The 13,804-nt window shown below is 29.9% G+C and overlaps 1 protein-coding gene across 1 annotated transcript in view; it reads right to left on the bottom strand.

Moving 5' to 3' along the window:
* Positions 1-13,804, bottom strand: part of LOC132934556 (dynein beta chain, ciliary) — a 91,322-nt gene that overhangs the window by 13,881 nt on the left and 63,637 nt on the right. The window contains exons 53-65 of the mRNA XM_061000877.1: positions 8,730-8,969; positions 8,395-8,628; positions 6,576-6,702; positions 6,396-6,505; positions 4,930-5,082; positions 4,341-4,494; positions 4,121-4,263; positions 3,876-4,045; positions 3,677-3,815; positions 2,626-2,790; positions 2,224-2,417; positions 1,923-2,127; positions 1,762-1,849 (exon numbers count right to left, since the gene is read on the bottom strand). Coding sequence (XP_060856860.1) covers positions 1,762-1,849; positions 1,923-2,127; positions 2,224-2,417; positions 2,626-2,790; positions 3,677-3,815; positions 3,876-4,045; positions 4,121-4,263; positions 4,341-4,494; positions 4,930-5,082; positions 6,396-6,505; positions 6,576-6,702; positions 8,395-8,628; positions 8,730-8,969 — 2,122 coding nt within the window. The remainder of the gene's footprint in view (positions 1-1,761; positions 1,850-1,922; positions 2,128-2,223; positions 2,418-2,625; positions 2,791-3,676; positions 3,816-3,875; positions 4,046-4,120; positions 4,264-4,340; positions 4,495-4,929; positions 5,083-6,395; positions 6,506-6,575; positions 6,703-8,394; positions 8,629-8,729; positions 8,970-13,804) is intronic.

Genomic DNA, 13,804 nt, shown 5'->3' with positions numbered 1-13,804 from the left:
TACAATCTTTATGTGATATATAATTTTGTATGTACCTATTTCTTGTGGTGAGTTCAATTCTGCAGTTAGTTGTTTAATAATAATAATAAATTAACAGGATTACAGGAACAAATTTACAATCAATCATAGGTAAATTCAATAATTATTTTCTTGAAAATAAAATCATTAATTGATTCTGATTAAACCAAATCGCCTAATAATACTAAATTATTTCTTATACCTTATATTATATAATATATATAGATATTGTATATTATATATATGGATTACTTTATTAGTATATAAAATAAATCCAAATATAGCCAATAGCAATATAAAATATGGACATAGTCTCAACAAAACTGAACAACGTATTGACAGTCACGACCAAAATACCAAATTCTAATAACTAATAAGTACCTATAATTATTAATAGTTTATACCAATACAGTATTATTTGCCAACTAACTTCCTAAGCGTTATTATTATAATTTATTAACAATTATCTTAATTCAAGGCTATATTAATTATATACCAGTTTTTTGGAAATCGCAAAATCATAATTTATATTTTATTTTATTTCTTTATGACTCAATAAAATACAGTCAACGCCCCTATATCCTATTTTAAACATTTTAGTTAACTTATGTCCGTCGACTTGGCAAGTGGTAAATAAATAGGTACCTAATTAATTTCCCATTGTCTTAGTTCTTGTAGTTTCTTAGAAAATTTTACATTAATAAACTTAGTTTGGTATAAACAAATGTTGTGCATTTGTGTTAGGGATTAATATTTTATTATAAATAACATAAAAGTTTTTTTTTTTATAATTTTTTCGGCTTGACAATTTTTGGAAGGGCTCAGCCTTCAAAAGTTTAGTTTTTCAAGACTTCTGAACACCCGTATTAACCAATATTAACCCGAACAATGAAAACCCGGACGTTTGTTTAAATTTTTTATTCCAGTTAGCACCCTAAATCAGAAACAAATAAATATATGTTACGGGTGCTAAGCCCTGGTTAGTATAGTTCATTATTTGTTTTAACTACCTAGGGAATGACGTGTATGATGTGTGATGTATTCGTGTGCCTATATATAAAGTGATGTATGCAACAATGAAAATATTAAAAATTAAAGTTAGCACGAATTTAAAAAATATTGTAAAATTACTTGTAGGTACCTAATGCACCAAATGCATCACAAAAATATATTTTATTTATTAAAGTCTGATAAATTCTGACTTTCATACAATGTTAAATACTTACACTAATTCAGTTTTGAGACTAACAATTATAATGCATTTAATATAACATATTTCTGACAACCTATAATAGTTTAACCTCTGTTCAAATAAGATTTTTATTTATTTCATCTCAAGTATTATTTAAATGTAAACTATAAGTAGGTTATAAGTAATAATTAATAATGATTTATAGGTACATTTATCTGCTTCCCGTTGCTTGCAGTTTCGATAACGTCATGTCGTCATAAATCGGCAGTTATATAATTCGGACATAGCTGGTATACTTATCCATAATATCTAAGAGCCATTTCTAAATTTAGTTTTCAAAGGGCAAAGAAACAATAATTACCTAATATTGTTAAAAATATAAAATATAAAATATAAAATGTTCTAGGTGTATAGTGTTATTGAAATATATTATATTGTTATTCTAGTAGAGCTTAACGTTTTAAATAGGTATAACTGTACAAGTCTGTGATGACACTTCGTAACTTACTAATAAGCAACTATTTATAAAAATGAACTGTATGTTTACATACCTCCTGCTGAGGACAAACGTGATAGCAAATCGTCTTCTAATTTTTTCAACATAATTTTAAAATCGTTTTGTTGCTTGGTCAATTCAGCCTAACAACAGTATAACATTATGGTTAAATTATATTTATGACAAAACGAATACTGAAGTAAAAATATAAATTACTTTAAGTTGTTCCAAGTCAGGTCTTTCGGCTTTTACAACTTCAGCAAGTAACTGGTCTTCTAAACCATCTCTCGTCACAGTAAAATTGATCAAAGTCGTTTGAGCTTGCATTTCGGGTTTATAGTGTGGATTAGCTAACTTTGTATGGAGTAAAAGCCGAAATTCTTGATTGTATTCAACTTCTTTGTCTCCCATCTTAATGGCTCTATCCAAGATAAAAAATAAAAATACAACAATTTTAAAGATCTGTTACATATTTATAGTCAAATCATAAATAACGTTGCTATTGGCACATACTTACTTTCCTTTTTTTATGAGATTACGACCTAACAAAGGATCTAAAACTGGATCTAAATTTTCTTCAATATTTTCGAGCAGAACAATTCTTCCTGTTGTTATACTTTTTTCTAACTCTTCCATTGAACCTTTCTGTCCTAAACGCAACACAACTAAACTTTCTCCGTACTTCTGTTTGATCCACTTAACACCTTGTAACTGAAATATAAATTGCATACGATATATTATTACATAATATATGATAAATAAATAAAACAGACAAAAAATTATTACAAAGAGAACCTTTTGTATTTTATTTTAATAGAAAACTATTTAATATCAGTATTTATAATCAATGATACTACTTAAAACTAATGAATAAAAATAATAGATGGATGGGTAATAAAAAAAAAATGGAATATATTACTTGTGGATCGATCATTAACGGCCAACGATCGGAATTTGTTAATATAGTTGCGTTTTCTGTTGACATACGATCACTGGGTAATCCTTCATTATTCCAAATCGCCACTTGAGTGTCATCAGTCAATAAAGTCAACGGATCTAACCCTTCAGTTATTGGTACAGCAGGCTAAAAGTGTAATGTATTCTAATTAAACATTTATTGTTATGATCGTACCTATGTTTTACACTTAAACACAATAACAAACGAAACGAGTATTTAAATTCCAAACTATAAAACAGTAGATGATGATGATAAAAATAATTTAAAATTAGTTAACTGTTAATGTCCTAGTGTTTAATTAGTATTCTCAATAGAAAGTTATTTTTATAGAACCACTTAAAATTTAAAAATTTAGTGTTTAGTGTTTAAAATTTATAGATAATATATTTGTACAATTGTTATTATAATACACTAATATATTATTTATTAGGACTTGAATACAACTTGTTTAAATGTTTCGAGAGACGTATATTTTTCGAAATACAAACTATAATTTAATTATAGTCACCAGAGTGCAGCTAAATGATAATAATTACAAAAAGCATAGAGTGACTAGAACAATAACAAAAGCTTTATGTTTGTAAGACGTCTTAACTCTTAATAGTGTTTAAGAATGTGCTCTCGCTTCTCATGAGACCTCAATGTACAATATAAAATAAATTGAACCACTTTAAATCAAAACTAATTTAGCTAATAGATTAAAATAATAGCAAATATACCTACCCATTGTAGAAGACTGCAGTATGATCACAATGGCTTGGAAGGTTTCTATTCCGTACAACTATATGCGTTGTGCAAGAGTACAATAATTAATGTCCAAAAGTGTAAACAAGCTAAATTGTATTATTTTCAATTAATTGATGATCTGTGATGAAGCGTTGTAATGTATAATTCTGAACTACGTCCACGCGCTACATTTAAACCATATTGGTCTCGTACGCCGTATTATTGTTTTTAAACTTTTTTGATTCAACGAAATATTTTAATATCTATAAGTATAACAATTACGTACATCTAAGGTTTTTACAAATGGCGTCCATATTTTGTGGAGCAGTTCTTGTCTATAGTGTTTCGTGAAGCACCCAACGTACGATATGAACGCTGTGATGAGAAGAACGTCTCCCGGCAATGTGGTACTTTGTTGCATAAAACTAAAAATCGAAAAAAAATTAATCCCTGAGAAATGTTGACCCCCAATAATAATTATTTACCAAGCTACAGCTTCGGCCCAACGGACGTTTTCCGACCCCAAGCCCCCAATCAGTCTGTTCGCTAATTCGATTGTCTTATTAGTGGCGTCCGCTTCTTGTTGACAGTGTAGTTTTTCGGATGTGGCCTGCTCAAAGTCAGCTGTCAATTTGGAAAGTTGTTCTTCTAAGGACTGTGTGAAAATTGTTTTCGGATTAAATCGATATTTATATCATTCTTACACCGCTACAAAGTATTTCATATTTACCGCGACTTTTTTCTTTATAACTGCTAATTTTTCTTGGGCTTGAGCGAGTTCCAGATTGGCTTGAGCTAAGGCTAATCGTTTTGGTTCCACGTCACAATATACTTCGTAAAATTTTATAATGTTTATCACCCAAGCACAGAGACCTGAAATAGAATTATCGAATACAATGTTAGGTATTGACTTTTGTTAAACGCAGCGGGATTATTATAAAATAATTCACCAGCAGCTGCGGCGGACTTTGATCTAACGAATTCTGGTTCGAACTCAGGATCTTTTAAGTATGGTTTAATAGCTTTAGTAACTTCGGGATGAATGTTCTCTTTGTCGTAGTTTATGAGTAAATCAAGAAAACTGTCCACTTTAGCCATCATAATCTAAATTGAAATTAAATAGTTTAGGTTAAATGGAAAACCATGTAAACTGCAGTATTCTAATTTCGAAAATATACCTAATGAGTAATTTTTAGTTATTTAGATGTTTATTTCACATTAAAATATGATTTCAGTATAATATTATACACTTAGTTAAATTAACCAAAGTCTAAAATTGATTTAAATATGTATTTTCTGCAGTAATATATTGTAAATCAATACTAAAAAGTATACATTTTAAATATATAAATAATATATAATAATTGCGAAGTATAATTTTTGTAATCATAAAATTAAAACCAATTTTTAATCTTAACAGTATTTTACCTTAGGTACAATATATCATAACGAAATACGGTCATTCTTAAACCGATTGGATTTATCATTATAAATACAATGTGATAATACATAATAATACAATATAGGTACAATACATACTTTAGTAGCTTTCCAGCTACGGTCTTTGGGTATTTTACCGTTTTGCGCCAATAACACCATCACAGCAGCTGTTACATTTGTAACAACGCCGGGAGGTGATCCAAATGATTTTAATTCTGTTAAATTTGATTTGTTCAATGTATTTAAAGCTTCCTAGAGAAAAAAAATAAAAGAAAAACATCATTATATTTAATTATAGCAGTAATTGGCACCTTAAAAATTCGTTTTTTGGTAGTTATTGGCACCTAACCTGCTCCATTACGAAATCGAATAACAAATTATCAAATAGATAATATGATAACATCAAGATTGATAATAAAACAGTATAAGTATGACCGTGTAATCAAAAAAAACATCCCTAAATTTCATAATCAAACATTTTATATACGAAAAACAAAATTACTTGGTGCTAATAACTACACCCCTGCCAATAACTCTATGCTTTACCCTAATACCCATCATAATATAATGGGTTGTATACTGCAGTCGTTTAGCAGCAAATACTAACAAGGCACACACCTAAGTTATATTGAAAATTGTTGGTAAAACTGTAAGAGGAAGGTACTCATGTCATGAATCACGGATATGTTCTACTCGTAGCCACTAACAGTATATTATTCTCGTCAGGGGCGGCTCCAGATACATGGTTGGGGAGGAAGTAATAATTTTCAAAAAACTTTCAGTATTATAATATGATTATGTTTTTTTGCAATTTTGTTTTTAACAGTATAGAATTATTTAGAAATATGACTTAGGGGCGGCTCCTAGCCCCCTTGATTGTCATAGGTAACACTTAAAGTAATAACAAATATGCAAATAATTACGCTATTTACACTATGATTATATCTTAACATTTTTATATTTAATTTTTTTTTAATTTTTTAGTTATTAAACCAAGTTTTTTAAGTTTAGTGTTATGGGTTTTTAATATGCTACAATTAAAATCATTTTTTTTAGTTTTACTTCGACAACATAGTATATAAACTGATAAAGGTAAATGTATAATACAGAGTGTTTCAAAAGTCTTCATCCGATTACGAACTGATATAGTTCAGCAACGGTTAATCGCAAGTTAGCGACCCACGTATTAACGCTTGACTATTAACGCTTGACTAATTAATATAATTTACCTATTTTAAGAATATATTTACTTTATTTCACCCTTATATCTTCATTTTTTAAATAAATAAAAAATTTGGAATTGGATGAATACTTTTGATACACCCTGTATAACAAGTTTTTTTATTTCATTTAAATATTGCCGTTTTTAATTTATAAGTAGATGGTAAATTTATATAATATTAAAAACAATTTTAATGGGGCACTATCCAAGTATTGGGGGTATTAGTTATCTCAAGATCAACCGGGAATTGCAGTCATGATGGCACGTCTAATAATACGTAATAATATAATATAATATTAATTTCAATTGTATTTTCTTTTCTTATATATTTTAAAAAACAAACTTGAGCAGCTAGTAGTGCTGGTTCAGCCTTAACAAGGTCTTCTTCGCAATCCCGTTGTTTTTTCTTTACTTCTTCTGCTATTGAACCAACTTTTTTTTCTTCGTCATCGGCTATATACAATTTATATAAATATCTTAAAATATAAAAAATATTGTTTTTTTTATTAATTTTAAATCGTACCAAATGCTTTTTCTTTTGATACTTTTTCGGTTTCAATACCAACTATTTGAATGAGTTTGTCGGCCGCGTCATTTTTAATTTTTAATTCAACTTCTTGAATTGCTAATTTTTCTTTTAAATTATCTACCTTAAATTGAAATTGTATAATATAAAACCATACATGTATTTAATACAATAAAATATTTGACTACCGTAACTATTAACTCATATTTTTAGATTTTGAACAGTGTCAGAGCGATAAATGTATTGATTTTCAATGATTAGTGTTGAGCCGAGATAAATATAATTTTATCTAGATAAAGATAAAAAAAATTTTTTTTTTATCTAGATAAATTATCGGATAATTTTTTTTTTATATTGGTTTATGGAACTCTCTGTAAGCTCGTAGAAATATAGAATAACTTAATAGTATGTTATTAAAAATGTCGATATTAGTAAATATTAGTAAAAATAACCTACTTAATAAATTACTTAATTGTCTACCTATAAATTATAATAAATAAAAGTCGTTTAATAAATTTAATTATCTGGATAAATTCATCTAGATAACAGTGATTTTTATCTTAGATAACTGTGTAAATTAATAATCTCTATTTATTTAGATAAGATAAAAGATAAAAGAATATTTATCTGGATAAACTTTACACTGTCAATTATGTTATTTCTTTTGTGAGTTTGTGTCTATAGTCCTGTACCTACACATTCTACAGTTGTAGAACAATTGCTTGGATAGTTATCTCTGATAAAAAATTGGATTTAGTTTGTACCTACTTTTGAGATGTCAGAAGTGAAATACTCAGTATTTTTAAAAATAATTCAGAAAAACAAAAAAATTAAATTAGGGAAAATGGAAATTTTTACGCACAACTAGTTTTTGAAATTGATTTTGTTTTTTTTTTGTTATAATTCAAAAATATATTACCACAGAAAATTTATATTTTCATTAAATATTCATATTAGCATTTACTAGACCATAATTTTCAAAATAGGTTGGTTGTGTTTGTGATATTTATAGATATTTGAAGTTTTAGTTTTCTTTGATGTAAGTATGATAAATTTTTGATTTTGAGTGAAAATTTGAAAATATAATACAAGATTACATATACAATGAATGTAATTTAAAACTTAAACACATAAGACTCGAAAATTTGATAATTACAAGTTTATTTACTAGTAATTAAGAAAAAAAGTTAGTGTAGTCACAACAATTTTATGAGCGCTTGGTGTTCAAATGTTGATGACATTGGGTATTCAAACGTCGAAACGTATAATAACAACCTATCCTTGACCGGTTTTTATTATTTAGTTATTATATAAAAATAAAGATATTAATAAATATTGATTATAGAAGAAACTTGAACATTTTACTATTAAATAAATTATTATTATCAAAAAAATTTCAAAATATTCACACAAATTGTGGGCTATGGGCTATTTGTAGTGTTTAATACATATTATAATATAATATTACAACGTATATATTTTTTAAATATATTCATTGATCCGCTTAGAATCTAAAATCTAAAATATCCTTAAAAATATATAATCTGACCGTCTCCACTCAGATCGTTGTTCGTAAATAATGATTTATTATTGAATTCAAACTCGAGTATTTAACACTCCATTACAATGACCATATAAATCTCAATTACCAAGCAAAGGTTCCTACATTTAAAACCTACCGACACTGTACAGTGTACGCCTGTATAGGCTTACAGTACAGCTATAGTTTCCGTCCATGTGATCAATGTATTCAAATAAAATAAATTACAAATCCTTTTTTTATTTTTAAGGAGTCGTGTGCATAATGTAAACTAACTTGATTGGCTGTACTTTTCAGTTTTTCTAACCCATTTTCAAGTCGGTCAATTTTGCTAGCCAACTCTGCTGATTTTCGCCTTAGCAACTTGGAGTAGAGCGATATCTGTTCCAAAAACGATTTGGGCGTGGTGTAATTGTACCGGCGGTCGCTCTGTAAATATATACGCGATATGATGTTGACCTGCGTGTGCGCGTAACCCATGAACTTGGCGACGGATTCTCTGAAGTTTTCCTAGAACAAGTTCATACGACGGCGGGTACGCCACAAAATAATTAATCACTGGAAATAATAAATGAGAACGATTTTGGCAGAAAAAGTAAAAAGTAATTTACGGGGAGCACTTCGAGTTCCGATAAAAACTGATTGGACACTGACATTAGTGCTTGTTGTGGCCACTCATGAAACCAGTTGATGGACGTGCAGTTGACCAGTGCGGGGAATTTCCTGGAACGAACCCGCAACACCGATCCGACCGGCGAGAAGCACAGCACGACTTTTAACTGCCGTCTAACCCGGTCGATGAAAAACTTCCAACAATTTTCTCGAGTGTCCAACTGTCCGGCGCCCTTGACCTTATCGAGTATAATATCGTTACAATTTATTACTTTTTTTAAATTATTTACAATAAACTGGATTCTATTTTTGAGTAATTTTGTAGTTAATATATTAACTCAAACCATTTACCAACTATATAGTATAAACACTTGGTCAATCTGACTACTAATCATGGGAATAAAAAATATCTTATTCAATTATATTGTATTAAATTAACGTAATCAATAAGAATTAAAAAATTGAACACTTTTTAAATTTTAGCTATTATAAAAAATTCAATTTTTTTATTTTTTGACATTTTTGTCATGTTTGATATTATTGATTACATGAAATTTGAATTTATATCATTATATTGTATGAAAAATCTATAGGACAGTAGGACACATAATACTACGACAACAATAATAATCTGATTATTGAAATACTTTTACAGTTCTAAAACTGTATAATGATCCTGACGTCCGTGAAGTTGGCCCTTACACTTTTTCAAAAAAAGTTTTGCACAGTGCCAATATTTTGCAAGTAATTAGCAAGAATTTGCAAGTCCACTCCCGAAATTTGCAAGTCAAAAATAAAGGAGTTATAAGGGGTGGCACCGAGGAAGGGCTAACTTCACGTAGCCCTTATTTTTTCTCCAAAACTTATGAAACTAGTGTCAAAACACTCGTTATAATTAGCAAGAATTTGCAAGTCCACTCCCGAAATTTGCAAGTCAAAAATCTCACCCCTACGATTTTTCAAAGTATTCCACCCCAGCCCTGACTTGTTGTCAGAAACTTTCAAAACTGGTGTCAAAACACTCGTTATAATTACCAAGAATTAACAAGTCCACTCCCGAAATTTGCAAGTCAAAAATCTCACCCCTACGAATTTTCAAAGTATTCCACCCCAGCCCTGACTTGTTGTCAGAAACTTTCAAAACTGGTGTCAAAACACTCGTTATAATTAGCAAGAATTTGCAAGTCCACTCCCGAAATTTGCAAAGTGAAAATTCCTACCCCTACGATTTTTCAAAGTTTTCCTCCCCAGCCCTGACTTGTTGTCAGAAACTTTCAAAACTGGTGTCAAAACACTCGTTATAATTAGCAAGAATTTGCAAGTCCACTCCCGAAATTTGCAAGTCAAAAATCTCACCCCTACGATTTTTCAAAGTATTCCACCCCAGCCCTGACTTGTTGTCAGAAACTTTCAAAACTGGTGTCAAAACACTCGTTATAATTACCAAGAATTAACAAGTCCACTCCCGAAATTTGCAAGTCAAAAATCTCACCCCTACGAATTTTCAAAGTTTTCCACCCCAGCCCTGACTTGTTGTCAGAAACTTTCAAAACTGGTGTCAAAACACTCGTTATAATTAGCAAGAATTTGCAAGTCCACTCCCGAAATTTGCAAAGTGAAAATTCCTACCCCTACGATTTTTCAAAGTTTTCCACCCCAGCCCTGACTTGTTGTCAGAAACTTTCAAAACTGGTGTCAAAACACTCGTTATAATTACCAAGAATTTGCAAGTCCACTCCCGAAATTTGCAAAGTGAAAATTCCTACCCCTACGATTTTTCAAAGTTTTCCACCCCAGCCCTGACTTGTTGTCAGAAACTTTCAAAACTGGTGTCAAAACACTCGTTATAATTAGCAAGAATTTGCAAGTCCACTCCCGAAATTTGCAAGTCAAAAATCTCACCCCTACGAATTTTCAAAGTTTTCCACCCCAGCCCTGACTTGTTGTCAGAAACTTTCAAAACTGGTGTCAAAACACTCGTTATAATTAGCAAGAATTTGCAAGTCCATTCCCGAAATTTGCAAAGTGAAAATTCCTACCCCTACGATTTTTCAAAGTTTTCCACCCCAGCCCTGACTTGTTGTCAGAAACTTTCAAAACTGGTGTCAAAACACTCGTTATAATAAGCAAGAATTTGCAAGTCCGCTCCCGAAATTTGCAAGTCAAAATTATACTTTAACATATTATATTACATAATTATGGCATTTAGTAAGCTATAGTACTTATGCTAAAATAATTAATGTAAAAAATAATTTAAAATGAAATAATTTAAATTACAATGTAAATCATTTAAGAATTTATTATAGGTTGTTTAAGATAAATATTATTAGATATAATTAGCAAGAATTTGCAAGTCCACTCCCGAAATTTGCAAGTCAAAAATCTCACCCCTACGATTTTTCAAAGTTTTCTACCCCAGCCCTGACTTGTTGTCAGACACTTTCAAAACTAGCCCACCACAAATAATTACTTAGAATCATTAGGTTTGTAAAAAATTAACATTGGTATTAACATAGTTATGAGTTTCAGTTTGATAGCTATTTAATTAATATGTACAGTAATTTATTTTGATAATTAGAAAAAAAAAATTAAATGCTTATAAAGATATCAATGTATTCATTTTTAATATGTCAAATGTAATATTATAAATTATAATGTTTATTTAACACTTGTTTTTCTAGAGATTTAAGAGAAAAGTAATACATGAAAATATGAATTATTGAAACCATACCAGTTTATTTAGCTCCAAAGCGATTTTTATGAATTTTGTTTTTTAAAATGTTTGTTTTTATAAGCATAATAATGGCACTTTTAAAAAAAGTCGGTTAAATTTTCTTTGGAAGTTATGGTTAAAAAAATCTTCAAAATCTTGTTATTAAGTTTGAAATTCTGTTTTTTTAGGGTTCCGTAGCAAAAATCGGAACCCTTATAGATTCGTCATGTCTGTCTGTCTGTCCGTCATGGTGTCACTGCCACTTTTCTTCGAAACTATGAGAGCTATACTGTTAAAAGTTAAAACTTGGTAAGTAGATGTATTCTATGAACCGCATTAAGATTTTCACACAAAAATAGAAAAAAAATACATTTTAGGGGTTGCCCATACTGAAACTCAATAATTTGTTTTCATCCAACCCATACGTGGGGGGTATCTATGGATAGGTCTTCAAAAATGATATTGAGGTTTTTAATATCTTTTTTTTTTAAACTGAATAGTTTGCGTGATAGTCACTTCCAAAGTGGTAAAATTTGTGTCTTTCCCCCCCCCCCCTACAACTTCTAAAATAAGAGAATGATAATACTAAGAAAAATATATGATGTACAAATTTCGGAAGTGGACTTGCAAATTCTTGCTAATTATAACGAGTGTTTTGACACCAGTTTTGAAAGTTTCTGACAACAAGTCAGGGCTGGGGTGGAAAACTTTGAAAAATCGTAGGGGTAGGAATTTTGACTTGCAAATTTCGGGAGTGGACTTGCAAATTTCGGGAGTGGACTTGCAAATTCTTGCTAATTATAACGAGTGTTTTGACACCAGTTTTGAAAGTTTCTGACAACAAGTCAGGGCTGGGGTGGAAAACTTTGAAAAATCGTAGGGGTAGGAATTTTCACTTGCAAATTTCGGGAGCGGACTTGCAAATTCTTGCTTATTATAACGAGTGTTTTGACACCAGTTTTGAAAGTTTCTGACAACAAGTCAGGGCTGGGGGTGGTAAACTTTGAAAAATCGTAGGGGTAGGAATTTTGACTTGCAAATTTCGGGAGTGGACTTGCAAATTCTTGCTAATTATAACGAGTGTTTTGACACCAGTTTTGAAAGTTTCTGACAACAAGTCAGGGCTGGGGTGGAAAACTTTGAAAAATCGTAGGGGTGAGATTTTCGACTTGCAAATTTCGGGAGTGGACTTGCAAATTCTTGCTAATTATAACGAGTGTTTTTACACCAGTTTTGAAAGTTTCTGACAACAAGTCAGGGCTGCGTGAAGTTAGCCCTTCCTCGGTTCCACCCCTTATATTTTTTTTGAAAAAGTGTAAGGGCCAACTTCACGGCGGTATGATCCTGTGACAAATAATAATACAAGCTTCTGTTTTTCAAATCGGAACCAATTATTCAGCAGATAAATTTTATGAGAATTTTATAATAACAAAATTCTAATGAGTAGTTTTTAAGTTAGGTGTATTGTTTTGTGTAAGTACTAAAGATAATATGTCTATGATAATGAGTTAAGTAGATATTGAGGCTTAGATTATTTGAAAATGTAAGTAATAGCTATTGATCTATCAATACAAATAACTTGTAAAAATGGTCCAAGTATAATAAATAGGTACTTAATACATCTAATATTACATGTCATAAAGTTTATATTTTTTAAATCATTTTTAAGGATTATAATTATATTTAGCTTAAACATTTTAATAACTCAGAAACTACTCATTAGAAGTTTGATTTAAATACCTCAAATCTACATAAATATTTTCGAGAAAACCATCCGCTAAATAATTTGCAGTAAAAAAGAATGGGTTCTCATTTGAAAAATAGAAGTTTTATCACCAAATGATACTCCTTAAGTAGTACAAAAAATATCAGGTATTTGAAAATATGGTCTTTAGGTATACTTAAAAATTCTAAAAATAAGAATTTGAATAAATGTACTATTAAAGAGAGAAATGGGGGTGAGCATGCTTAAAAGATCACATTGCATACACATATGCACAATATTAAATTAATATACCTAGTATTAATATACTTACATTATAACAATAACAATAACAATTAGGAGTAGACGCCAATAAATATGCAAAAGTAAGAAAACCACCCTACCGTGACACTTTATTATCGTCTTACTACGTCCAACCTGTTCGTTTTAATTGCATATAAAAATGTCATTACGAGTTACGACCATCGCGATAGTATCTTTTTCTCAATGTACATAATATTAAGGGGATTCGATACCGTGATTTTCTGTTTTTGTCTAACACACATGCGACATAGGATTTTAGACTGGTTCTTTGCCAAACACACCAACTGATCTAATGAAGCGATAAGAATTTTAAAAATAGATTTGAATTTGTCGTC

The sequence above is a fragment of the Metopolophium dirhodum genome, chromosome 1 (assembly GCF_019925205.1).
Source record: "Metopolophium dirhodum isolate CAU chromosome 1, ASM1992520v1, whole genome shotgun sequence".
Classification (NCBI taxonomy): Eukaryota; Metazoa; Arthropoda; class Insecta; order Hemiptera; family Aphididae; genus Metopolophium; species Metopolophium dirhodum.
Note: the sequence above shows the minus strand (reverse complement) of the source record. Positions and strands in the feature narration are given on the sequence as shown.